This window comes from Trachinotus anak, unplaced genomic scaffold, assembly GCF_046630095.1.
Source record: "Trachinotus anak isolate AG129_WGS33_773 ecotype Australia unplaced genomic scaffold, CSIRO_AGI_Tana_v1 ptg000013l, whole genome shotgun sequence".
NCBI classification, from domain to species: domain Eukaryota; kingdom Metazoa; phylum Chordata; class Actinopteri; order Carangiformes; family Carangidae; genus Trachinotus; species Trachinotus anak.
In genome coordinates, this window is record NW_027273864.1 from 16,278,984 (window position 1) to 16,300,010 (window position 21,027).

The 21,027-nt window shown below is 39.5% G+C and overlaps 4 protein-coding genes across 8 annotated transcripts; 2 read left to right on the forward strand and 2 right to left on the reverse strand.

The window, feature by feature from the left end:
* The first annotated feature begins 381 nt into the window (after positions 1-381).
* On the forward strand, positions 382-3,512 carry ndufaf3 (NADH:ubiquinone oxidoreductase complex assembly factor). The gene is made up of 5 exons (XM_071494423.1): positions 382-560; positions 1,898-2,093; positions 2,216-2,282; positions 2,720-2,820; positions 2,976-3,512. Exons 1-5 carry the CDS (start codon positions 472-474, stop codon positions 3,081-3,083), a joined length of 561 nt encoding a protein of 186 aa, XP_071350524.1. The 5' UTR covers positions 382-471; the 3' UTR covers positions 3,084-3,512.
* Positions 3,513-4,120: 608 nt separating this feature from the next.
* On the reverse strand, positions 4,121-7,941 carry LOC139630738 (rab GDP dissociation inhibitor beta). The gene is made up of 11 exons (XM_071494422.1): positions 7,637-7,941; positions 6,677-6,784; positions 6,464-6,560; positions 6,224-6,358; positions 5,930-6,128; positions 5,701-5,832; positions 5,492-5,591; positions 5,227-5,398; positions 4,892-5,036; positions 4,706-4,760; positions 4,121-4,615 (listed from the first exon to the last, which is right to left on the reverse strand). Exons 1-11 carry the CDS (start codon positions 7,676-7,678, stop codon positions 4,469-4,471), a joined length of 1,332 nt encoding a protein of 443 aa, XP_071350523.1. The 5' UTR covers positions 7,679-7,941; the 3' UTR covers positions 4,121-4,468.
* A 769-nt stretch (positions 7,942-8,710) lies between these two features.
* Positions 8,711-14,400, forward strand: LOC139630321 (transmembrane protein 43). 2 transcript variants are annotated; one of them, XM_071493634.1, is made up of 12 exons: positions 8,711-8,883; positions 9,787-9,933; positions 10,092-10,226; positions 11,174-11,268; positions 11,386-11,435; positions 11,558-11,627; positions 11,711-11,781; positions 11,875-12,002; positions 12,121-12,195; positions 12,920-13,021; positions 13,110-13,227; positions 13,314-14,400. In XM_071493634.1, exons 1-12 carry the CDS (start codon positions 8,866-8,868, stop codon positions 13,514-13,516), a joined length of 1,212 nt encoding a protein of 403 aa, XP_071349735.1. In that variant the 5' UTR covers positions 8,711-8,865; the 3' UTR covers positions 13,517-14,400. The 2 variants fall into 2 exon arrangements, with proteins under 2 accessions (XP_071349735.1, XP_071349736.1); XM_071493635.1 differs by lacking the exon at positions 9,787-9,933 and having other exon boundaries at positions 8,740-8,883; positions 13,314-13,663.
* A 397-nt stretch (positions 14,401-14,797) lies between these two features.
* On the reverse strand, positions 14,798-18,643 carry LOC139630322 (transforming protein RhoA). 4 transcript variants are annotated; one of them, XM_071493636.1, is made up of 5 exons: positions 18,491-18,621; positions 17,385-17,545; positions 16,618-16,738; positions 15,748-15,878; positions 14,798-15,660 (listed from the first exon to the last, which is right to left on the reverse strand). In XM_071493636.1, the coding sequence occupies exons 2-5, from the start codon at positions 17,538-17,540 to the stop codon at positions 15,487-15,489; spliced, it is 582 nt and encodes a 193-aa protein (XP_071349737.1). In that variant the 5' UTR covers positions 17,541-17,545; positions 18,491-18,621; the 3' UTR covers positions 14,798-15,486. The 4 variants fall into 4 exon arrangements, with proteins under 4 accessions (XP_071349737.1, XP_071349738.1, XP_071349739.1 ...); XM_071493637.1 differs by having other exon boundaries at positions 14,939-15,660; positions 17,385-17,542; positions 18,491-18,643; XM_071493638.1 differs by having other exon boundaries at positions 14,939-15,660; positions 17,385-17,542; positions 18,495-18,601.
* Between the last annotated feature and the right edge of the window lie 2,384 nt (positions 18,644-21,027).

The following is a 21,027-nucleotide window of genomic DNA, read 5'->3' on the forward strand; positions in this document are numbered from 1 at the left end:
TAATTTACACCTTGTAATTGTTATTTGCTGATAATAGATTTAACAGACACGTAGACATCTATTGTGTTTATGTCTCAGTTTATGTCTCACTGTGTGCAGTACAAACTATATTCATATTTCACTCAGCGTTACACTCATCAGATGTACATAAGCCATTCAAATAACACAAACAGTTTATGAATTGTTATCAACTAGTTAGGTATTAAAATATAAATAAATAAATAAATAGAAAGATTTTTCACCAGCTGGTGGTTAAATATGAGCTTTTTGTTCAACACGATATGACGCATTTGTCTGTGAGGAATGCAAATGTAAAAATATCTTAATATAAATGAAGGAAAAGCTTTGTTAGACTTAAAATAATAATAAAAAAAAAGTTCGATTTTGCGTTATACAACACCGGAAACGAGCGGCCGGTGTCACACAGAACTCTGTCCCCCTGTGTGTCACCGGGAGGCTCACTCCGGCAACATGTCCACTGCGCTGTGTTCAAGATTGCTGCTTCAGAGAGCGACGCGGGGGCTGCTCTTCTCCTCCAGGGCAGCACCTGCTTTCTCAAGGTATGGTGGTGTTTAACTCAGAGCCTGTGATTCATTTAGACCAAAAACCAAAACCACCCTGAGAGGGGTCGGTTAAATAACTGTCCTATAATTCGCCTGTCCTCCTCTCGGACTGTCCTCCTGAGAGACGAAGACAAAAAAAAGTCTTGTAGTTTTATTCAGCAGAGGTGATATCGATTTTTTGAATACATATTTGTATTTCTTCATTCCCATAATATCCTGTTTGCTCACCTGTGCACCTAGAACTGCATGAAGACCGAGCTGCAGCCAACCATCATTTTCACTATCAATAAATAACTCGATTATCCTCTTTATTTATTAACTGACTGAGGTCAAAAAAGTGTAGAAGATGTCAGAAAACACTGAAGCCACTGGCTGTAGCCCAGGCATCTTCAGAAATGGCTGATGTTCTGTCTGACTAATTGTAATTGTTGATACATGTGATAGATGATTACTCAATTATTTTCTGAAGATACACACATGGTTTCCTTAGACTACAGCCAATGGCCTCTCTGGTCAGTCACCAGTTGAAGATTATATATACTCCTCATTTTGAGATATGTACATGTAATATGATGTTTGTTGGTGCCTGATGAAGATCTGAAAAAAAAAAAGAAAAGAACAGTGAGCGCTTGGTCCTGGACCTGATGAAGAGGTTTTATTTTTTTGAATGTGTGCTCTGTTTCCCATGTTATAACTGCTGAGCTTCCCATTTGGAACAAGCCCTAATCCTGTTTGCCCATTAGACACCATCTCTGGCTCCATCTGGTGGAGTCACTGATTACATTCACACGTTGTTCAGGTCAGGCTGCCTCATGAGCCCAGTGCTGTGCTGCTTATAAAACCAGCTGGTGAGGCAGCAGCTGAGCAGAAAATGCTGTGCATCACTTCTTAGAAACAAAGATTGCTGAACTTGCTCCGATTTTTTGTAAAGGTCAGGAAAAAAAAAGGTGTGAGAACAGGAGGATAAAACTTGCTACAGCTCCTTACACAAGCAGAAATGTTTGTTTCTTGGCTGCCTCTTTTCTGCAGAAGCAGGCCTAAAGCTTTTGGCTGTGAGCCCTGTCAGTAGGCCGGCATTTGATTTCTGGCTTTTAAACTGGGCCATATGGCAACAGTTCTGCAGTGCAGTTTGTTTTTGTGAAATTTAAAGTGATGGAGAGTACAGTGATAAGACCTGCACAAAAAATACAAAATAAGTGTTTTAAGCCTACAGTTTTTCAGGCCACTCGCACTCTTTGTAATAATAATACTGACAGTGAATAATGGAAAACGATCAGACTTGAGCACTCAATATGTTATTGGTTCTAACTGAGTTCCCCTGTGTTTTGTTCCAGCCCATTTCTCTCTCGTGCTCATAGACTGGGACCCAGTGATGACGAGATCTACCAGCGTACCACGGTGTCCGTCATGCAGAAGGAGCCGGGCAGTGAGTTCATGATCCACAGCTACAGTCCCAGAGGATTCAACATTGATGGCAATAAGGTGTTTGGACCCTGTGCTGTGCTGCCTCCTGCGATCCTGCAGTGGAATGTGAGAGAAATATCTGTCTACTGCCTACACAAACCATAGTTTGTTGCATCATGTGCAGCTTTGTTTTTAATTTAAACAACTTTCTCTGTGCTTTTTATGGTTTTAAATCTGTCTTTCTGCAGGTTGGCAGTCATGAAGACATCACAGAGGAAAGTGTCTCACTCTTCCACATGCTTGAACCAAGAATAGGTAAAAAATAAATAAATAAATAAAAGCATACAAACTTACAGATGGGTGTATGACATAAAACATCTTAGTGAGGTGTTGAGCACAGCTTCAATGACCGTTGGTATTGTCTACAACTATCTGAAGCCATTCTTCCAAAAGATATCCCTCATTTGATATTTTAATGATGGTGGTGAAATAGGCTGTCGGTCTAAAATCTCCCATGTGTGTAACTGGGTGGAGATCTGGTGGTTGAGAAGGTCTTAGAACATGATTTACACCATTTTCATATTCATCAAACCATCCACTGACTCCTCATGCCTCGTATGGAAGCATCTCTATGCAGTTATTCCTGTTTTTCTTGATTTTGTCGCTCATCTAGGCTCAAACAATGTGTATATAACTGAAAAAACACTTCCTGATGCATGTCATGTGACTTATTTTTTCTGCTCTGTATGCAGAGATTCTTGTGCTGGGCACAGGCGCACGGCTTGAACGAATTAAGCCCTCAGTCCTCGCTCTACTCAAGAGCAAAGGCATCGCTGTGGAGGTGCAAGACACGGTAAAGTATGCCCAGTTTATCAGCGTAGTAAAGCGCGTATGCTCGTCCTGACAGCATGAAAGACTTTGTCAGAGACAGGAAGACTTTCTGACTGTCCCACCAGCAACACCTTAAACACAGCTGTCCTCATGTTTTCATCTCTGCTGTTTTTTCAGCCAAATGCATGTGCAACCTTCAACTTCCTGACTAGTGAGAGACGAATGGCAGCTGCTGGTCTGATCCCTCCACCCGTTCACACAGCCCTGGAAGTAAAACAGGAATAAGCTCTGTAAGATGGTTATTTTCCTTCTGCACAAAGCTCCCAAAGGAACAAAAACAGTGAGCTCCACCTTCAGTATTTGGTTACAGCAGTTACCTCATAGATTAATATGATTAGAGCAGCTGTTGTCATCCATTGATCTGAGGCAGGCTGGACATTTAACTGACCACGATTTGCACAAGCATTTGGACTGCTTTGATATCTAAGTGTAGAAGTGCGTGCGTGCGTGCGTGCGTGTGTGCATGCAAGTGCTCAGCAAATGTAGTCAAGTGAAGACACCAATGACGGAGGATTAGACCACAATAAAGTGCAACTGTATTCTTGTATAGAAATACTTTGTGTATAAATTATGTATTTAAGTGCTTTACATGTAATAAAAGTATTATGCATTTAATGTGTTTAAATGCATAGAATAAATGTATAATAAGACCAACCTAGTCTACTGTATTGTTTTCAAACGGACACAGTGAAGAGTTGATGTTGTCTGTGCAGCAGATAAAAGGGATGTATATTTTTTTTAAAAAGTAACATTTTATATGTGTGAATATATTCCAAGTCTTCACCCGAGGTGTTGGTGGCGACTGTCCTTCACTTGGATAAGCCTCTTATATCTGCGCGTTTGTGTGTCCTCTGCCTCCAGCAGTGCTGGCACCAACAAGCTGCCAGTGTGCAGCATACGACATATTTCAGTGGCTTTGTCCTTCTCTCACATAAGCTCCATAGATAAGAGAATCCGCAAATCCTCTACAGATCACTGTGATTCATCTCTAATCATCTGCTGCTGTGCCACATGCCCAGCGTCAGTCTGAATGCTTAAATCCCTGTTGTTGAGATGCAGGGTGCTGCTTGATTACATTCACCTGCTGCTACTGAATAATAGTCTCACTGGTTGGTTCTTATAGGATAAAAAAATAAAGGATTGATATTGATTTCCAGTCAAACTAATGCCTGTTGTACCCCATCCAGACCCTGTGTTGGTGGTCTGTTAAACATATTGTCAAGTTAACACTCAAAACAAAATAGGAATATGTGAGAGGAAAAGCCAGTGTGTTCAGGATTTTACTTTGGTGTTGTAAACAATAAATCCTAAAAACTGTATAGCAAATAGTTGTACTGATGGTTACAGATCATTTGTGTTTCATACCAAAACAATGCAAATGCAGAAGAATGGATCTTAAAAGACAAAAAAACACAAAACAACAATGTTTTCCAAACTGTTCGTCAACATCATTATATTTTAAAGAATTTCACAAAAGGGAGAAATTATACCAAACAAATTAGAAGAGGGGAAAAACACATTCAACATTTACATAGTACACTCACTGTCCAGTCTACATGCTACCTAACACCCTCTGCCCAGTTATGTGATCCTGATGTTCAAAGTCTTTGTCAGTCGTCATCGGAGTTGTGAGATTGGTGTCTCTGTGATCCTCCGAAGTGGAGCTCTGCTCCTGTGATCCGGCGGTACAGGTCTTTGATGTCTTCACAGTCAGACTCACAGTGGTTTGCTGCATCACATGAGCGCGACACAAATATCTAGTGAAGAAAGAGCACAGGAGAGAAGTGTTACCACCACGGGACCCGACACACTCTATTCCAAGTCTTTTGGAGGAATCCTCTCATTACCTGACTCTTTTTTCCATCTTCATTGGGAACGAGCAGGTTGCTGACTGAAACAAATCTAGATACAAGGCGGTCACAGAAAATAACATTCGTTAAATGTTGTTTAAATTTAATTTGACTGATTCAACCATAAACCCCCCCCCCCCCCCCCCCCCCCAGTAAAATTAAAGACTTAAACATGTCACCAACTTTTGCATGATAGGCTCGAGGAGCTCCAGCCCAGGCTGCACCTCCTTCTCTGGGGTACTGGTTTCTGCGGCCGTGCTGACTGTTGCGATGTACATCCCATCTGATGCCACATTGTGGGCATAGGACACGACAGATATGTAAATGTCTGCACGGAAAAACAGGGAAGGAGTCATCCATAGGTCACTGTCATCATCATTTCAAAGATTAAACTTAACCAACATCATTTATTTACAAAGTTTCTGTGGAGTGGTCGACACAAAATACGCATTTCTAATGACACGTTAAATAAAACCTGAAACCTTCACTAATTTTTCAGGCTTTGACAAACATTATACCTGATTTCCTGTTGAGCTGAGCTTGGGGGATGATGATTTGACAGGAGCTGGCCTCATGGGTGTTTTTAACTGGATGATTTAATAAACAGATGACCCTTATGATACGACCCACTTTCCTCACTCGATTGGGAACGTAGCTGGGATCACAGATCAGCTGTTTACAGTGGAACAGCTGTTAAAGAGGGAGAAAGGACAAAATCTCTGAGTGCACAATTGTGCCACTGGAGATTTTTTTTCCTCCACCAGTTTTTTGCATCTATCTTACCTTCCCCTCAGATTTCACAGCTTTTACTTTGCCGTTGTCCATCACAATCTCATCCACTGCTTTGTTCAAAAGGAAAGTTCCTCCGTACTCAGCACTCAGTCTGAAACACGCAGAGGCAGGATAGGCAATGTGAATGAAACATGCTGACTGCATTTTTAGTAGCAAGTATGAATCTGAACATTTGTGATCATAACTAGTTTGAGTGTAACCTTGCAAATCCCTGTGGTAGTTCTCCCAGCCCGTACACAGGGTAGATGTATGGACTGGTGTTGTGGCGGGACAAAGACTCAGAGTACAGCCTGATCCGTCTGATGGTTTCCACACAGGGCTGGTCCAGGTAACTACAGGGACACCAGGTGACAGTAAATGAGATCAGGCAGGTTTCAACTTAAAGGAGCATCTGTCAGCATCTGGTTTAATAAAGATCCTGTGACTGACCTCTCATTGCTGTGTAAGGCTATGGCATGACCTGTGAACTCCATAACTTCTAATCCCAGGTCAAAGCGGCAGAAAAGGTCCCGTGTGGTCGTTTTGTTAGGGTCCACATCCTGGTGGGTCCGAGGGTTTCTCACATCAAAGTTCAGGGCGAAGAGCAGCAGCTTCCTGAACCTTCTCTTGTCAAACATGCCCATCAGATCTAAAGCATTATATGTATTTTAAAAGACATTATCAAACAGAATGATATATTTGCATGGAAATGATCTAAAAACAGCGTAACAAAAAGGGCATCACCTGAAGCATGAGCATCCTCCTCTGTGGCAGGGACTTTGTGCACTTTCCCTGCTTTGTACACATAGCTGCCATCAACAACTTTAAAGTCCAGATACCGAGTAACATCAGTATGCACCAAGATCTTCACCAGCTGACCTAATGCAAACAGACAGCAGCCATGGACACTCACTTCCACTGAAGTAACGCAAACAGAATTCATTGCACAACTTACACTTCAGATGAATAACACTGAGCTCTCACCATTGGCAAGAAAAAATTTGGGGATGAGGTCAATGTTCCACTCTTTCCCACGGCCCATAGATTTAGCAGGACCTGGAACCTTAAACTTCTTGTACAGCTGTGAATGCAGACACACATCGGACAATAAACAACACAAATCAGCGGTGTCACGCACCTTTTGTAATTGAGGACACGTGCATGTCTGCTTATGTGTTGGTGTTTGTGTGAACACACCTCTTCAAGAGGAGAAATGGTTGCGCTCTCTCCTCCATAGAACGGATTTTTGTCAATGTGAAGAACCTTTTTCCCACTTAGAGACATTAAACCAGAGAGGATGCATTCCTGAGAGAGACAGGGAGCGGTCAGTTAGTGGCTCAAATGCTGTCAGAATCACGCAAAGTGCAGGACAGCAGTTGGCAGTGTGCATCCACAGATCAGGACAAGCATAATGATGTCATTTAATTGCTACAAATCCCTTTAACAGCCAACAGACGCTTAGAAGGTCTGCATGTGGATAAACAATAAAACTGTGAAATATATGGGGCAGAATTTTACTGATAAACTTTATTATTACCAAGAGTAATTATAGTGGAGGGGGAGGGGGGGGGCGAAAGAACTGATGATTCAGTATATTCTTAAGAGCCAAGTACAAAATTTAAATGTGTGTCTTTGCATCTGAGCTTCAAGAACAATTTGATGTCGGTAATGGAGATCATTGTTAAATGGAGATGATAACAATTTTTTTTCAGCACATTCCAATAAAAACAAGCCTCTGTCATGGCACTGCTTGAGCCTTTTAGTCAAGTATAAAGCTCAGGCATCTGAGAAAACACAACTTTCAGTGACAGCTAATTGGATTTCCAGGTGTAATGAACAGATTTTGATACAAATAAAATGGAAATCTCTTGTGATTCTTGCAGAGAAATTGAGGTTCCATTATAATTTTTGCATTTTAGATAAAGATGTACCCTAAATACAATCACCCTTCACACTTTATTCATAGCCTAAAGATTAGACAACACTTGTTTCAGCTTTTAAACAAACTAAATAGCTGTCAGTTACTGTGCTCTTACACTTAGAGGCTGTCTGAGTGGATCTATAGAACTACCCCATGAACTGACAAACGCTTGTTGTGTCCCTCATGTGACTCTTGCACTAGGCTACATATATTACACTAAAGACAAGTTTTCTTACCTTAAGTCCAGTTCCAAGCACTATAACATCATATTCCTGCATCCTAACACTCTCTCCACTTGTTTCTCACTGCCTCACGGAGTCCTAGTGCTTTTCCTGGGTGCAATCTGTTTCAGTGTGTTTGTGCGTGTGTGTGTGCGCGTTGTGTGTGTGTGTGTGTGTGTGTGTGCGCGCGCACGTAGGCATGTGCATGTAAACATAGAGAGACACAGGTATGATGATGATAAGTGCTTTGTGTTCCTTAATAATGCAATAATCCTATTAAGACTGGCACTTACTATACACTTCTGTGTGTGTGTGTGTGTGTGCGAGAGAGAGAGAGAGAAAGAGAGAGAGAGAGAGATTAGCCATAGGAGGTGGGGTTTTCTAGTCACTGCAGATTGAGGTATTAGATGAAGATCATGACATCAGTGGTGAAAGAAGTACTAGGATCCCTTAATACAACATGGTAAAAGTTCCTGTTACAAGTAAAAGTCATTCTTTCACCACGCTGTGGCAGCAAAATGTAGCTTACTTCAAGTAGGTCTATCAAAAAAAAAAAAAGAAACAAACAAAAAAGCTTCTTATGCAAAGTGACTCGGTTCAAAGTGCTATATTTATAATGTTATTTACATATTACATATTCATTGAAGGGTGGCTATGCATATTTTATAAAAATGATCATGTGTTTTACGTAATAAATATTAATAAAGTGAACTGAAAAATAACTAGTATCTGTTGCTAGACAAATATAGTAGAATAAAAGAAAAAAATCCTAACGAAATGTGGTGGAGTGGAAGAGTATATCACCATAAAATGGAAATACTTAAGTAAAGTACAAGGACCTTTTTTTACCTAAAAAAGTACTTGAATAAATGTACTAGATTATATTCTCCCACTGGATACCTTAATTCTCAACAAAAAACCCCGCATAATTAACACCATATCGCATTGAAATACAGTCAGTAACACTCTCCAGTTCTTAATGACCTGCTTCAAAAACTCCATTACCCATGATACCTTGAGCAAAAGATGTTGCGCTCCTTTTTAATACCGGAGCATTTGTGCGGCGTTCAATGACTACAAACTTAAGACGTACAGCGCCGACTCCGCCTGCCTGGACGAGTTTCGGGACACGCCGTGTAAAAAAGAGAGCGGACCTTTGAGTGAAGTAGTCGTTGGTGCTACAGCTTCCAGTTGCAGCATCTCCAACTTTACTGTTTGACTGTGGAGCTGAACAAGTCAGAGAAATGTCTTCAACACAGACAGTAAGTGGATCACTTCAACCACTCTGCTTTTACTTCATTAGCAACAACTCCTTCCGGGTTTCGTGTTGCAGTGACCGTTGCCCGTTAGCACCTCAACTGCCGCCTCTTCAGCCTCAGTTTACACTACGATACACCGCTATTAACTTCTTCAAGGTTAATAACTTGTAACCACGTTTCATGCTACAGCAGTTCGTTTCATTTTGCTGATCACTTTTGATTCGTTGAAACATGAAAATGAAGCAAGGGAGACAAACTAGCAGAGAAAAGAGGTGTGTCATTTGTTCACGCCTAAGTCTGGTTCTTGGCTAACCCTGAAAAAACAAGGTACTGTCACTGGTCTAGCTACTCGTAAACAAACAAGTTGACCTGGCCCATTATTCACAGCAGATTAGCAAAAGTGTCTGGGAGTGTCTTGGAATTTTTAAAATCTTTATTTGTGGGTAAAAATATGTAAATATGTGAACAAAACAGAAAGATTTAATTAGGTACATTTATGTTGGTTTCACCATTGATACTGACTGAGTTATTCATTGTTTCAGGCCTGAAAAGTGTAGTGAGAGTTTGTGTTTGGTTAATAGTCGGTTAACTGTACCAGAGAGTGACAATCTGCATTAATCTAATATAATCAATTGTTGTCTTTTGGTGACTAATATAATAATAAATTAGTCCTTTGAATTTGTCATTTGTCATTTGTCACACTGGCTTATCACTGGAGAAAGCTTTTACTTGTTCCTTTAGTTGAGTCAAATCTGAATTCTCAATCAAGAATAACCACACATTTTTATTTATGTGAGAAGAATAAATCCCAATTTTGTTTCAGTTACATAAGTCATCCATGTTTCATTTTGATGTTGTGATTATTGCTTACATTCAGCTTCAGTTGTTTTTGCGCGTTTATCTCAGTTTTCAGATAAAAACCCAAACCAACACAAGCGTGTATCTGTTCAGTCCAAGCCCGGATTCCTGGAGCGACTAAGTGAAACTGCAGGAGGAACAGTTGTTGGTGTCGGACTGTTTTTCCTCTCTATTTATGTTCTCTTTACCAATGAGGTAGGAACCACAGATTCAGTCTCAAACTGTTGCGTTAAAGTGCCTCACATCAAGATGCCTGTTATTATACTGAGGGTTAATTTGTTGTGTCGTGTTGCATGTTAATGTCAGATCAGACTAACACAGTGCATGTTCTCTGTAACTGTTTTCCTCCTCAGGGACGAGCTCTGCAAACAGCGTCTTCTCTAGATGAAGGTCTTTCTCAGGTTGTGTCGTTGGGGCCTCATGTCAGCCTTGACCTGCAGAACAACAACCGTTTAGTTCACCTATCGGCGCAGCTGCAAACTGAACAGGTAGGCTTGACAATTGGTTGCACTTTCAATTCTCTCTCGAGTCAAACTGCTCCCTCCATTTACATATCGATCATGATAAATTATCAACTGAATAACTGGGATTAGATTTAACAAATAACTACATTTGGTCCTTCCACAATTTCGTGTCTGTTTAACGCCACATTCTCCTTACTCCAAGCCTTAGTTTCTGGGTTTTCATATTAAAGCTAACCAAACAAATTTTTCTTAACATATTGTAATTCTGTCATTTTTTATGGTGAATTCTTGTGACTCAATAAGATTGTCAGCCTTTGGAATGAGACTCTATGTTAAAAACAACAAGCCCCACATGTGCAGATTAAATCTTTACATGGACACAAGAGATCATGCAATACATACAAAGAAAACAGCAGAGGGAAGAGAAGAGGGATCCTTTGTAAACGCAAAAGTGGTGTTGAAGGACGACATTTAGTCTGTGGTATTTTAGTTATTATCTTTACTAAACTATTGAACTAAAAGTCATTATATGTTAAAAGATAGAAATTAACTGCAGCATCTTTTATCTTGGATTATATCAGACCCTAGATGGTCATTGGGATTCAAAGTGTAAATAAACACTATGTTAAAATAAAATAAAATCAGCCAATATATTGTTATCAAATGCTTTACACTCTTAAATGTCGATATCTGTATCAGTCTATAAACTTTAGTATCATCTTATACTCTCATATAAGATGATACCAAAGTACATTTTCGTCAGAAGCTTAACCAGGTTGTAGTGTAGGCAGGTTATCAAATGAAGATAACTGTTTTTGACGGTGTTTTTTTTATTCTGTTGCTGATTTGACAGGTCTGTTTAAGTAGAGAAAAAAAACCAAAAAGAAAAAGCCAATTCCAAACTCAACTATGTTCGAGCAGTATGTGAAGCTCAAGTGGTAAACTAAATTTTTGTGCTTGTGTTTTTGTAGCCCCTGCATGACCCCAACTACAGAGTGGTGGTGCAGGCAGTGAAACTGAAGAGGCAGGTGGAGATGTATCAGTGGGTGGAGTACCAGGAGAGCAAGTGAGTCTGTTGTCTGCATGTCAGCGCTCAGGGCGTGGTCAGGTGTAAAAATGTTTGCTGGAATACAGCATATTGTCAGAATGAAGACAAGCGAGTTTACTTGATGATCAATTTCAGGGACTACCAAGAGGATGGTGAAACCAAAACTGAGACGACGTACAGCTACAGTGAGTTGTTGTTTTAAATCAAGACTGTAACCTGGTAACATTTGGTAACAAGATGGCCTGCTTGACTCTGGTTGAAGTTGTGTCTATGCCTGATTTGAAGCACCGCAATCCTTTTTTTTCAGACACTGAGTGGAAGTCAGAGTTGGTCAACAGTCGCAATTTTGATAAGGAAATCGGTCACCAGAACCCAAGGTACTGCAGTACTTGTAAGATTATTCTGTTGTGTTTCTGTGATTTTGTTGTGCACTTTATATTTAATTTAATCTTTATTACAGTGCCATGGCGGTTGAGAGTGTGACGGTAGTGGCTCCTGAGGTCAGAGTTGGCCCTTTCATTCTTTCTAAAGGTATCCAAACAATCTGATGTAAACACACTAAATACAGAAATGATACATGTCAGACTGTAGACTGTTGAGATTCACCAGTTGCTCCTCTTTTAGGCCTGGTGGAGCAGATAAATAACTTCCAGACACTGAGTTTGAAGGATTTTTCTGCCTTAAACTTGGACCCTTTTCTCTCCATTGATGACGATTATTTCTATCACACTCAATACCCACGCAGGCCGGAGGTGAGTATCAACATGTGAAGTTCTCCCTGATACATAAAGTGCAGGTCTCTTCTGTATTATGCATTCCTCATTGGCGCACTCCCTGAGTTGTTACTGTTTGTTTGGTTTTATTCACAAGGTTGGGGATGTGCGCGTGAGATTCTCCTACGCTGGACTGAGTGGCGAGACGTCTCGACTCGGCCCGGCTCAAACTGTGAGTGCTGCAGATGATCTTGTCAATATTCATCTCAATTATGATGACATGTCAGTGAAAAAGCACTTTCTGCATGCATTTCCACTGTGTCCTTTAGTTGTTAAAGTTATTTAACAAACATCCAGTAGTTCCAGCGTGTGGCTGTTTTACGTCATTGTAAACTGAATGTGTGTGTTTTTGACTGCTGGGTTAAGACCGTCTGAGACTTGTGAAGGTCGTTTCAACATTTTATACACTAAATGATCATTAGTTGCCACCATAGCTTTAATAATCTTCTTACTGTATCTTTGTGCTTGGTCTGAAAAATGTCAACAGCTAAACAGTATACTATAAAGTTTAGTATATACAATTACTATGTAGCATGAATTGAACTAGGTAAGATGTCATAAAATTTCCTTCATCCCAATGAGATATCTTCAAATGTAATGTATGGCCAGCAGTACAAAACCCAAGGATGTTCAGTTGACTATCACACAAGATAAAGACAATCAGTAAGTTCTCTCATTTGAAAACCTGGGACCAGTGAATGTTTGCCATTTTACCTGAATAATTACTTAAATAATGAATCAATGATCAAAATAGCGCTGGTTAATTTTCTAATTGACAGATCGCCCAACTGCTTCAGCCCTGAGTGAAACTATTCGTTTCCACAGTGCAAATACTGTTTTTGCCTCAACTGTAGTTTCTCTCCTCAGTTACCGGAGAAACAAAAACTGTTTTTCAGGTCAGTATTGTGGCGATGCAGAGAGGGGAGCAGCTGATGCCTTTTAAAACAAAGTCAGGAGACGCCCTGGAGATCCTGTACCTGGAGGAGCTCTCTGCAGAGGTCGGTGTGGATTTTATTTCTCTTTTGGTTCATATTTTCCACCTGGTCTTTGTTCCAGGACTTGATGTGTTTGTATTGTTGTCTCCAGGAGGTTTTTATGAGGGAGCACCAGCACAACAGTATGAAGACATGGGGACTCAGGGCTGCAGGATGGGCTCTCATGTTCCTTAGTATTCAGCTGACCATGCGCATCATCTACACACTGGGTAAACACTCACTGCCACCAACATCCATGGATTTCATTCATCCCTGCGTCTGTCACTCATATTTCCTCTATGATTTGTGCCTGCAGTGGATTGGGTTCCTATTCTCAGAGAGCTGGTGTCCGTGGGGCTGAAGATCTTCGCCTTGTGTGTCTCCTGCTCTCTGTCTCTTCTCACCATCGGAGTAGGTTGGCTTTTTTACCGACCATTAGTGGCAGCAGGTCTGGGAGCACTAGCTCTCCTTCCAATGCTTCTCGCCCGCTCAGGACTTCCAGCCAAGAAGAACGAGTGACTATTGAGCTGATGATTTTCACAACAGTTCCCGATGTCTGACCGTAGCCATCCACCAACGCTGTGGTTTTTCCACAGCAGGGTTGCAAACTGCATAGGACTTGCTTTCTTGGGTTAAACATACAATCAATGATAGTAAAGGTGTTTTGCTATAGTAGTTACAATATTAGGTTTAATCCATCATCCATCAGTGTTTAAATGGATTTGAACACTTGTTTCAGTACCAAAAAAAAATCACCTCAACCACACTGCTTGTCCCATCTGACACCAGTGAAAGCTCTTTGCTGTTGCCTTTAGATCTGTTGTTATCAGATGTGGCCTTTCATTAGTTCATGCAAATTTTTAATGTGTTCTCACTTGATGAACTCAGTGAGCAATGTGAGGTCAATATAGTGTCATTTTTACTGTAAAAATAACTCACCAAATATTTGTTGCTATATCCACAAAACCCAGACTCAGTCATCAGTTTATTAGGTACACCTAGCTAATGCAGCCCTCCATTAAACCCTACCTTCAAATTTCACGAAGAGTTGTTGCAGGGCTGTTGTTAGACTGCATTTGTTTCAGGTATGTGTACCTAATAAACTGCATTACTACATTCATTATGTCAAATTTAAGTCATCTTCATCTATCCTTTATATCCACCGTCTCTCCAACACTTTAGGGAATATTGTGTTTGCATTTCTAAAGAATACATTGTGTCTCATCAAGGAATTTTTCTGAACTTGAAAAACAAGGGAGGCAAATGTGATGAATGTCACTGCTTTTTCAAACCACTCTTTCTTGATGAGAGAAAAGAAATCTTGGTCAACACCAAAGTGGGGGTCAACAATTGTTTGTATCCAGTGTACCTCAAATAAAGCACTTTTTTGTCTATCAACTTCAGACCTAAATTACTTCTGGCTCATATTTTCAAGTTAGCCTGGAAGCACAGAAGCTTATAACAGAAAGATCAGCAGTAGCATATGTACCAGCCAATTACTGAAAAGCTGAATAACAGAAATGTCAAAGACTCTGCTGTAATTTAGAAACTGTACAGTTTTTCCACCAGAGAGCAATGACAAGTTTATTTTTCAACTGTAAGCTGTCTCGCTCAGTAAATATCTTGGTCTTAATTTGTTGACCAATTTAAGGGATCCTTATTACAGAGGGTTCTTGACAACACAGATTGATCATTTATTTTAAGAGTGGTTTGTATTGATCTACAATACCCACCACCATAAGCACCCTTGAGCTTCCATTGTGAAATGCATATGCAAAAAGTCCAGTATCAAATTGCATATGCATGGTGAAAAAGTTTAATCCTTGTAAACATTTTGCCTGAACATTGGTTAAAAAAAAAAAAAAAATCTTCATTCTCATTCTGAGCTGGACCATGATTCACTGGGGTAAGTGTCACTCAGTGATTGGCAAGTGATGCAAATTATCAAGATTCTTACAAAGTAATTTATTACACAAAACACTAAGTTTCCATTTGCGTTTTTAACAAAATGAGTTTCCAGTCTCATGTTGTGCATTTGAATATGAAGCGCACAAACAAATTTCTACTTCATGTGTGCATCAGTTTGTTGAAATAATTAAAGGACTATGGGTCACAGTGTAGAGGTACTTCACCCTAGTTGGCTGTGGAAACATTCCTCAGATCAGCAGGCAGGGCTTAAGCACTTAACTGTAGTTGGCAGGTATGACACAACAGGTCCCCTGGCTGACCTCTTTGCTTACATGTTGACAAAGGAGGTTTCATTATGGCAAATTTACTCATGTTAAAGTACAAAAAAGTATTTTTCCATTACCTCAAAATTGAATACTGACAGAACCTGACTACTTTTGCTTAAGACAAAAAAAAGTAAAAGCATTACACCTTTAGTAAAAACTGGGGAGAACAGTCTTTTTTGTGGGTGTGTTTGGGGGTAGGTTTGACCTAATGCTCCTTCTTCTTTCCCCCAGAGGAAGCAGTCCTCGTGCCCCTGTTTACAGTAGGACACATTTACTGCTCTTCTTTCCCCGCCTGGCCTGTAGTGCAGCCCTGGTGGCCATCTCGAAGACTTCCCTCACACCATCCTTTGTTTTTGCAGAGCACTCCATGTATCCAAAGGCACCGATCCTGTTAGCCATGTCCCGTCCATCCTCTGGTTTCACAGGTTCCTAAAGAGGAAGTTGAGGAGTTTTAGGAAACGTGCATTCGTCAGTAGGAGAGTGTAAATGTGTTTGTGTGGGATCTAAATTTTTTACCTGCTTCATTTTTGCAAGCTCCCTTCGGGTGTGCTCATCATTACGCAGGTCCTTTTTATTTCCCACCAGTATAATGGGAACATTAGGGCAGAAGTGTTTCACCTCAGGTGTCCACTTCTCAGGGATGTTCTCTGAATGAGGGGATGAAAGACACCACCAGTCAGAGCAGACACACACTGTAGCACAGCTGCAACTGCTGATTATTCTCATTATTGATTGAAGGTGTCAAAGGTGATCAAGAGTATCATTTTAACATGACGCAAGATAATGGAAAACAAAAATTCTCATAGCTGGAACCATCAAAACTTCAGCATTTTTGCCTGAAAAAACAACTAACAACTTCCTGATTAATTTTTGACTAATCTATCACTTCCAGACTGTAGGATACATGTAGGTGAGTTGAGGTGGTCTAGACTTGAAAATATTCTTCATTCATTTATTTAAAGGATAAATGCACTGGTAATTGGGTAGACTTGTAATATATAGAGGTGAGCGAACAGAGTGACATGATGCAATACAATCAACAGAGGAGGAGTATGCTAATATGCTTCTTCATCATTCAACAGGTATGCCAACCAAGAGCTGTTTTGCTCTGGTTGGTTCTTTACATGAAATTATTAGAGCCATTTTAATCTTCAACTGGTCTTGTCTGTTCTCTGGATCCTCTCCTAATTATTACCTATTACTAAACTTATACTCATATAATTACGAGATACCAGTTGAAACAACATACAAAGTGTAGATAGGCTTTCTAATTTATTTATTTTTCTATTTTTTTTTTTACAAATCCCTTGGTGGTATTTACATGAAAAAGAGAATAATGTACATTTAACATTAATATACACATCAGAGCTTTTTATCATCACTTACCAAGACTGTCAGGACTGTCGATGGAGAAGCACATGAGAATGACATCAGTGTCTGGATAAGAAAGCGGACGCAGTCTGTCATAGTCTTCTTGACCTGCTGTATCCCAGAGTGCTAACTCGACCTGCCACAAGAGTTAACAATTTATCAACCACACAAAGCCAAACATTTTCACAATGCTTTTGGTCTATAAGTCTGATATTATATTGATGTAATGAGTGCATTCACACTACTATCCATTTTACATGTAACATCACCTTAGCATACACTTGCACCACTGTGATGAAGAGTTTCATAGCTGAAATGAATATTTTGATAAAATCTTGGCAAAATTATAAATTTGTTATAGATTGATGCATGGATTCTAGCATATTGACAATCACTCCCTTGATTTCCCTCTTACTGCTATTGGACATTTAAGCCATCAACAGCTGGTGACAGGTGTAGTGCTACACAACTGTAATTTTTCACATCTATATACATCACACTTGAAAGGACACTCAGAATTCAGACACACGATATACACGATATGCACTATATCGTAAGTCGGGAGGGAGTTGTCATGAAGCATCATCCAAACACTCAAGGTGAGTAAACTTTATTTGTATTAATCAACACATCCCATCACATACCACCAGTACTACTGTGAGTGAAAGGAAGTGGAAAGAAACTACAACCAGCACTCAGCCGTTGTTGTAATCATAATCAGGGGCAAAGTTGCATGATGCTGATTATGGTCTGAGATGTAACAAGAGTTAAATAATTCATACCTGTTTGCTATCAACTTCAATGTCGGCAACATAGTTCTCAAAGACTGTGGGCACATAGACCTCTGGAAACTGGTCCTTGCTGAACACAATGAGCAGACAGGTCTTCCCACAGGCTCCATCTCCCACTATAACCAGCTTTTTCCTGATTGCTGCCATAGCTGCTGACAAAGCACAGAAAACAGCAAAGGTTACAACGTGAGAACACTTTATCTTTGACAACAGGGAGGGACGTTTTATTGCATTCATGCATTATGCAACCACTACCATCGCTGCCACGGTAAGAAACGATGAGCAGCAGTAACCTTCAGCTGTGTTGACACAACGCCAGACCCGTCTGAAACCAACACCCGAGGCTAACTATTTACCTTTCAACACCAAAGCTGTTCATACTCAGTTATACATTAGGTTGTGAACCAGAAATGACACATTACTGTCTAAAAAAGCTGACAGTCCTCATATATTTAGTTGACTTTAAACGTTAAGCGAGAGTGTGGACCGTCTTCAACGATGATACATTTCCGCTCCAGTGTTTCTGACCCACCCCGGCATCAAGCTCGACTAATTTTTCCGTAAAACGTTTGACCCGCAATATCATCACTGCAGTGAATAAACCGTAGTTAACATACTGAAAACTGCTATCGACATAAAATTGTAAATCGCTTCATTGCTGGCTGACCTAGATTTCAGCGAACAGGGAGGATGTTCTGTTTACAAAAGACTTGACGCTAGCTAGTTTAGCTAACCAGCTAGCGTTAGCCGGATATGTTGCTAGTGCGCTAAGTTTTCATCTTTATGGTTTTAGTCAAACGTGGTGTACGATATACGATACTTATGATACGATTCGTCTAATGCCACAGTAGTGTGTGCGGCTCCTTCCCAACACTTTTCCTCTCAACGCTTTTCCTTTTGTATCACAAACCCGTGCGGCTAGGTAGCTAGGCTTAGCTTAGCATAACGGAAGTCAACGCAACTTTATCGGTTCGTTAGCTAGCTAGTGTAGGCACGATATCGGAAGAAAATCTAGGTTAATTGAATATATTATTGCCAAAAAAACTAACTGACATGAGACTGAAACGCCACTCTTGGTGTTAATATTATACTCTTACCTACTGATTGGTTTAAAATGTATCCAAATGGTCTCCAAGTAGTGCTTTGTTGGCCTCCGTCGCTTCTCCCTGACTGCGCCGCTGCTGCTGGAGGATTAACAGGAGGGAAGTGACCGAGGGGCGGGGAGTGAATAAGAATACCCCGCTGTACAAACATTATAAATTATACTTTATACATGTAATGCATTATTGTTATTTGTGGCTATGGTTCATGTGTTGCATAATTTAACATACTTAATGTCAAATGTGAATGTCTATGTATTTTGTCTTACATTAAACGCAACACATACAGTTTTGTTTATTTGACTGTAAGTCCCATATGCAGTGTAGAGGTGGAGGAAGCATTCAGGTAAAAGCAGAAATACCACTCTATAAAATCCTCCATTGCAAGTAAAAGTTCTGCATTTAAGTGTATTCAATGTAAGTATTATCAGGAAAATGTAGCCTACTTAAAGTATTAAAAGTAACGGAGCTCATGCAAAGAAAAAAAAAGAAAGAGAGAGACCCATGTGACCAAGTGATGCTATTACATGTGATAAACAGTAAATAAATAGATAATTATGACTAATTCATTCTAAGTAGCATTTTACTGTTGTGGTTGGTTGAGATGGAGCTGTTTTTTTTTTTTTTTAACTTAAAACATTTTTATTTCAATTTTATTTTGTATAGGACTGCAAGAAATGATTGTGTTTATTGTTTATTTTGCTGATTATTTTCCAGATTAGTCGATTGCAAAACTTCAGTAAACAGTGAGAACATCACAATTACCCAAAAACCAAGTGACACATTCACAATGCAATGTTTTGTTTGCCTAATTGTCTAAACCTCAAAATTATTAAAAAAAAAGAGGAAATTATCAAAATAATGATATATATATATATATAGATATATATATATCAATTCTAATAATTTTCTCTTTTAAAAAAAGTAATTTTGAGGTTTAGACACTATATATATATATATATATATATATATATATATATATATATATATATATATAGTGTATATACGATTGATAGTTTAGTTGCCAGTCAATGGACAATAAGATTAACCAACTAACCATTTCACCTATACTATACCACTAGGTATTTTGATCTATTATAAAGCATCATATTTTTTAAGTGCTCCACGTGTCTTCCTTTCAATTCATTTGTAACGTAACTAATTAAAGCTGTCAAATAAATGTAGTGGAGTACAACTGAGTAACTGTACAGAGTTACATTCAGAAATGTACATTTACAAGTACTGTACTGAAGTACAAATTTGAGTTGCAATAGCTGATGTTCACCTGTTTGGGGGCCTCTCAGCTATGGCACAAAAATGAACAGCTGGGCCCCCATTAACCCCCTGTTCCTCCCTCTCTTTATTCTCTGTGTACATATGGGCTCAGGTTTCCTGGTTGGTAATTGATCATTGATTGGTAATTTGATGGATGTTTTATCACATAATAATAATATGTATCATGGAAACACAATAAGCCCTTAGGTATGGGAAATATTTTGACTTGTCATAGTAGAAAAAACACAGGTGTTACCAATAACATTAACAATGTTCTTCTCTAGTGTTCAAGTAAAACATGCCAGTGTGACAGTGAGCCAGCATGAACAAACTGAAGCAGTTAAATGGAATTAAGCTATCATTAATTTTATTATTTACACCTGTGCTTTTCCTACTCTGACATGTCACAAAGTCTTCTCTGAAAATGCTAAATGCAAAGGTCTTAAAACAACATTTTGACACAGGCCCTCATCTAGGCAGGACCAATCATGTCATGTCAACACATTTTAGTAGCTCACACTCTCATACTTCAAAGACAGAACCCAACTTGGTTGGTATTGTATTTCAGCTTGCAGCTAATGGCTGCTTGCTGGGCAGTTGCCAGTTTTGCCCAATTTGTCGTCCAGCCATGTGAGATCATTTTGCTTGAATATTTCCATATTATAGTTAGTTAATTATTAATTAATTAAATTACTGACATAGAATTTTGAATTTTGAACTTTAACTTGTCATGGAGTATTTTTACACTGTAGTATTGCTACTTTTTCTCTGATCTGACAAGAGCTGTATGTTGTACTGATAAAAATCTGCTACAGCCTCTTCTGTCAGTTCTGTTCCATCAGACATGCTGCAATGATGTTGCTGACTGCAGGTCAAAACATTTAGTAATTTATAACGTAGACAGGGATTGTGATGTGAAAAGTGTTTTGATGATGTTGATCATTTAAATGTGGACTGAGAAATGATTGAAATGCTTCAAACTGACGGGCTGTGGCAGAGACAGGCAGGGAGAGATAGTGTGTTCTCAGTTGGTGCAGCAGTGTATTAATAACTACAGCTCTTACTCTAATCCAGATAAGAGGCTTTCTCAGCACTGCTCAGTTCCACCTCGCAGAAACAGACTCAGGCGTGTTTCCATGAAAACGGTAACACTAATACTTCACATTAATCTGTGTGTTCCAGTGGCCACTTATTCAATGATGAAAAGAAAAAAAGATCTTTGGAAAAAAAGAGAAAATATTTGAGGTTCATTTCTCTGA

Excerpts from the sequence above, each read along its gene's own strand:
- ndufaf3 (XM_071494423.1), top strand. The coding sequence starts at position 472 with ATGTCCACTGCGCTGTGTTCAAGATTGCTGCTTCAGAGAGCGACGCGG. Across the intron at positions 2,283-2,719 it reads CATGCTTGAACCAAGAATAG|AGATTCTTGTGCTGGGCACA; the intron begins GTAAAAAATAAA and ends CTCTGTATGCAG. Across the intron at positions 2,821-2,975 it reads CTGTGGAGGTGCAAGACACG|CCAAATGCATGTGCAACCTT; the intron begins GTAAAGTATGCC and ends CTGTTTTTTCAG.
- LOC139630321 (XM_071493634.1), top strand. Across the intron at positions 10,227-11,173 it reads CGCAGCTGCAAACTGAACAG|CCCCTGCATGACCCCAACTA; the intron begins GTAGGCTTGACA and ends GTGTTTTTGTAG. Across the intron at positions 12,003-12,120 it reads AATACCCACGCAGGCCGGAG|GTTGGGGATGTGCGCGTGAG; the intron begins GTGAGTATCAAC and ends TTTATTCACAAG.
- LOC139630738 (XM_071494422.1), bottom strand. The coding sequence starts at position 7,678 with ATGCAGGAATATGATGTTATAGTGCTTGGAACTGGACTTAAG. Across the intron at positions 6,785-7,636 it reads TGCTTGGAACTGGACTTAAG|GAATGCATCCTCTCTGGTTT; the intron begins GTAAGAAAACTT and ends TGTCTCTCTCAG. Across the intron at positions 6,561-6,676 it reads CCATTTCTCCTCTTGAAGAG|CTGTACAAGAAGTTTAAGGT; the intron begins GTGTGTTCACAC and ends CTGCATTCACAG.
- LOC139630322 (XM_071493636.1), bottom strand. The coding sequence starts at position 17,540 with ATGGCAGCAATCAGGAAAAAGCTGGTTATAGTGGGAGATGGAGCCTGT. Across the intron at positions 16,739-17,384 it reads TTGAAGTTGATAGCAAACAG|GTCGAGTTAGCACTCTGGGA; the intron begins GTATGAATTATT and ends CTCTTGTGGCAG. Across the intron at positions 15,661-15,747 it reads AGCTTGCAAAAATGAAGCAG|GAACCTGTGAAACCAGAGGA; the intron begins GTAAAAAATTTA and ends CTTCCTCTTTAG.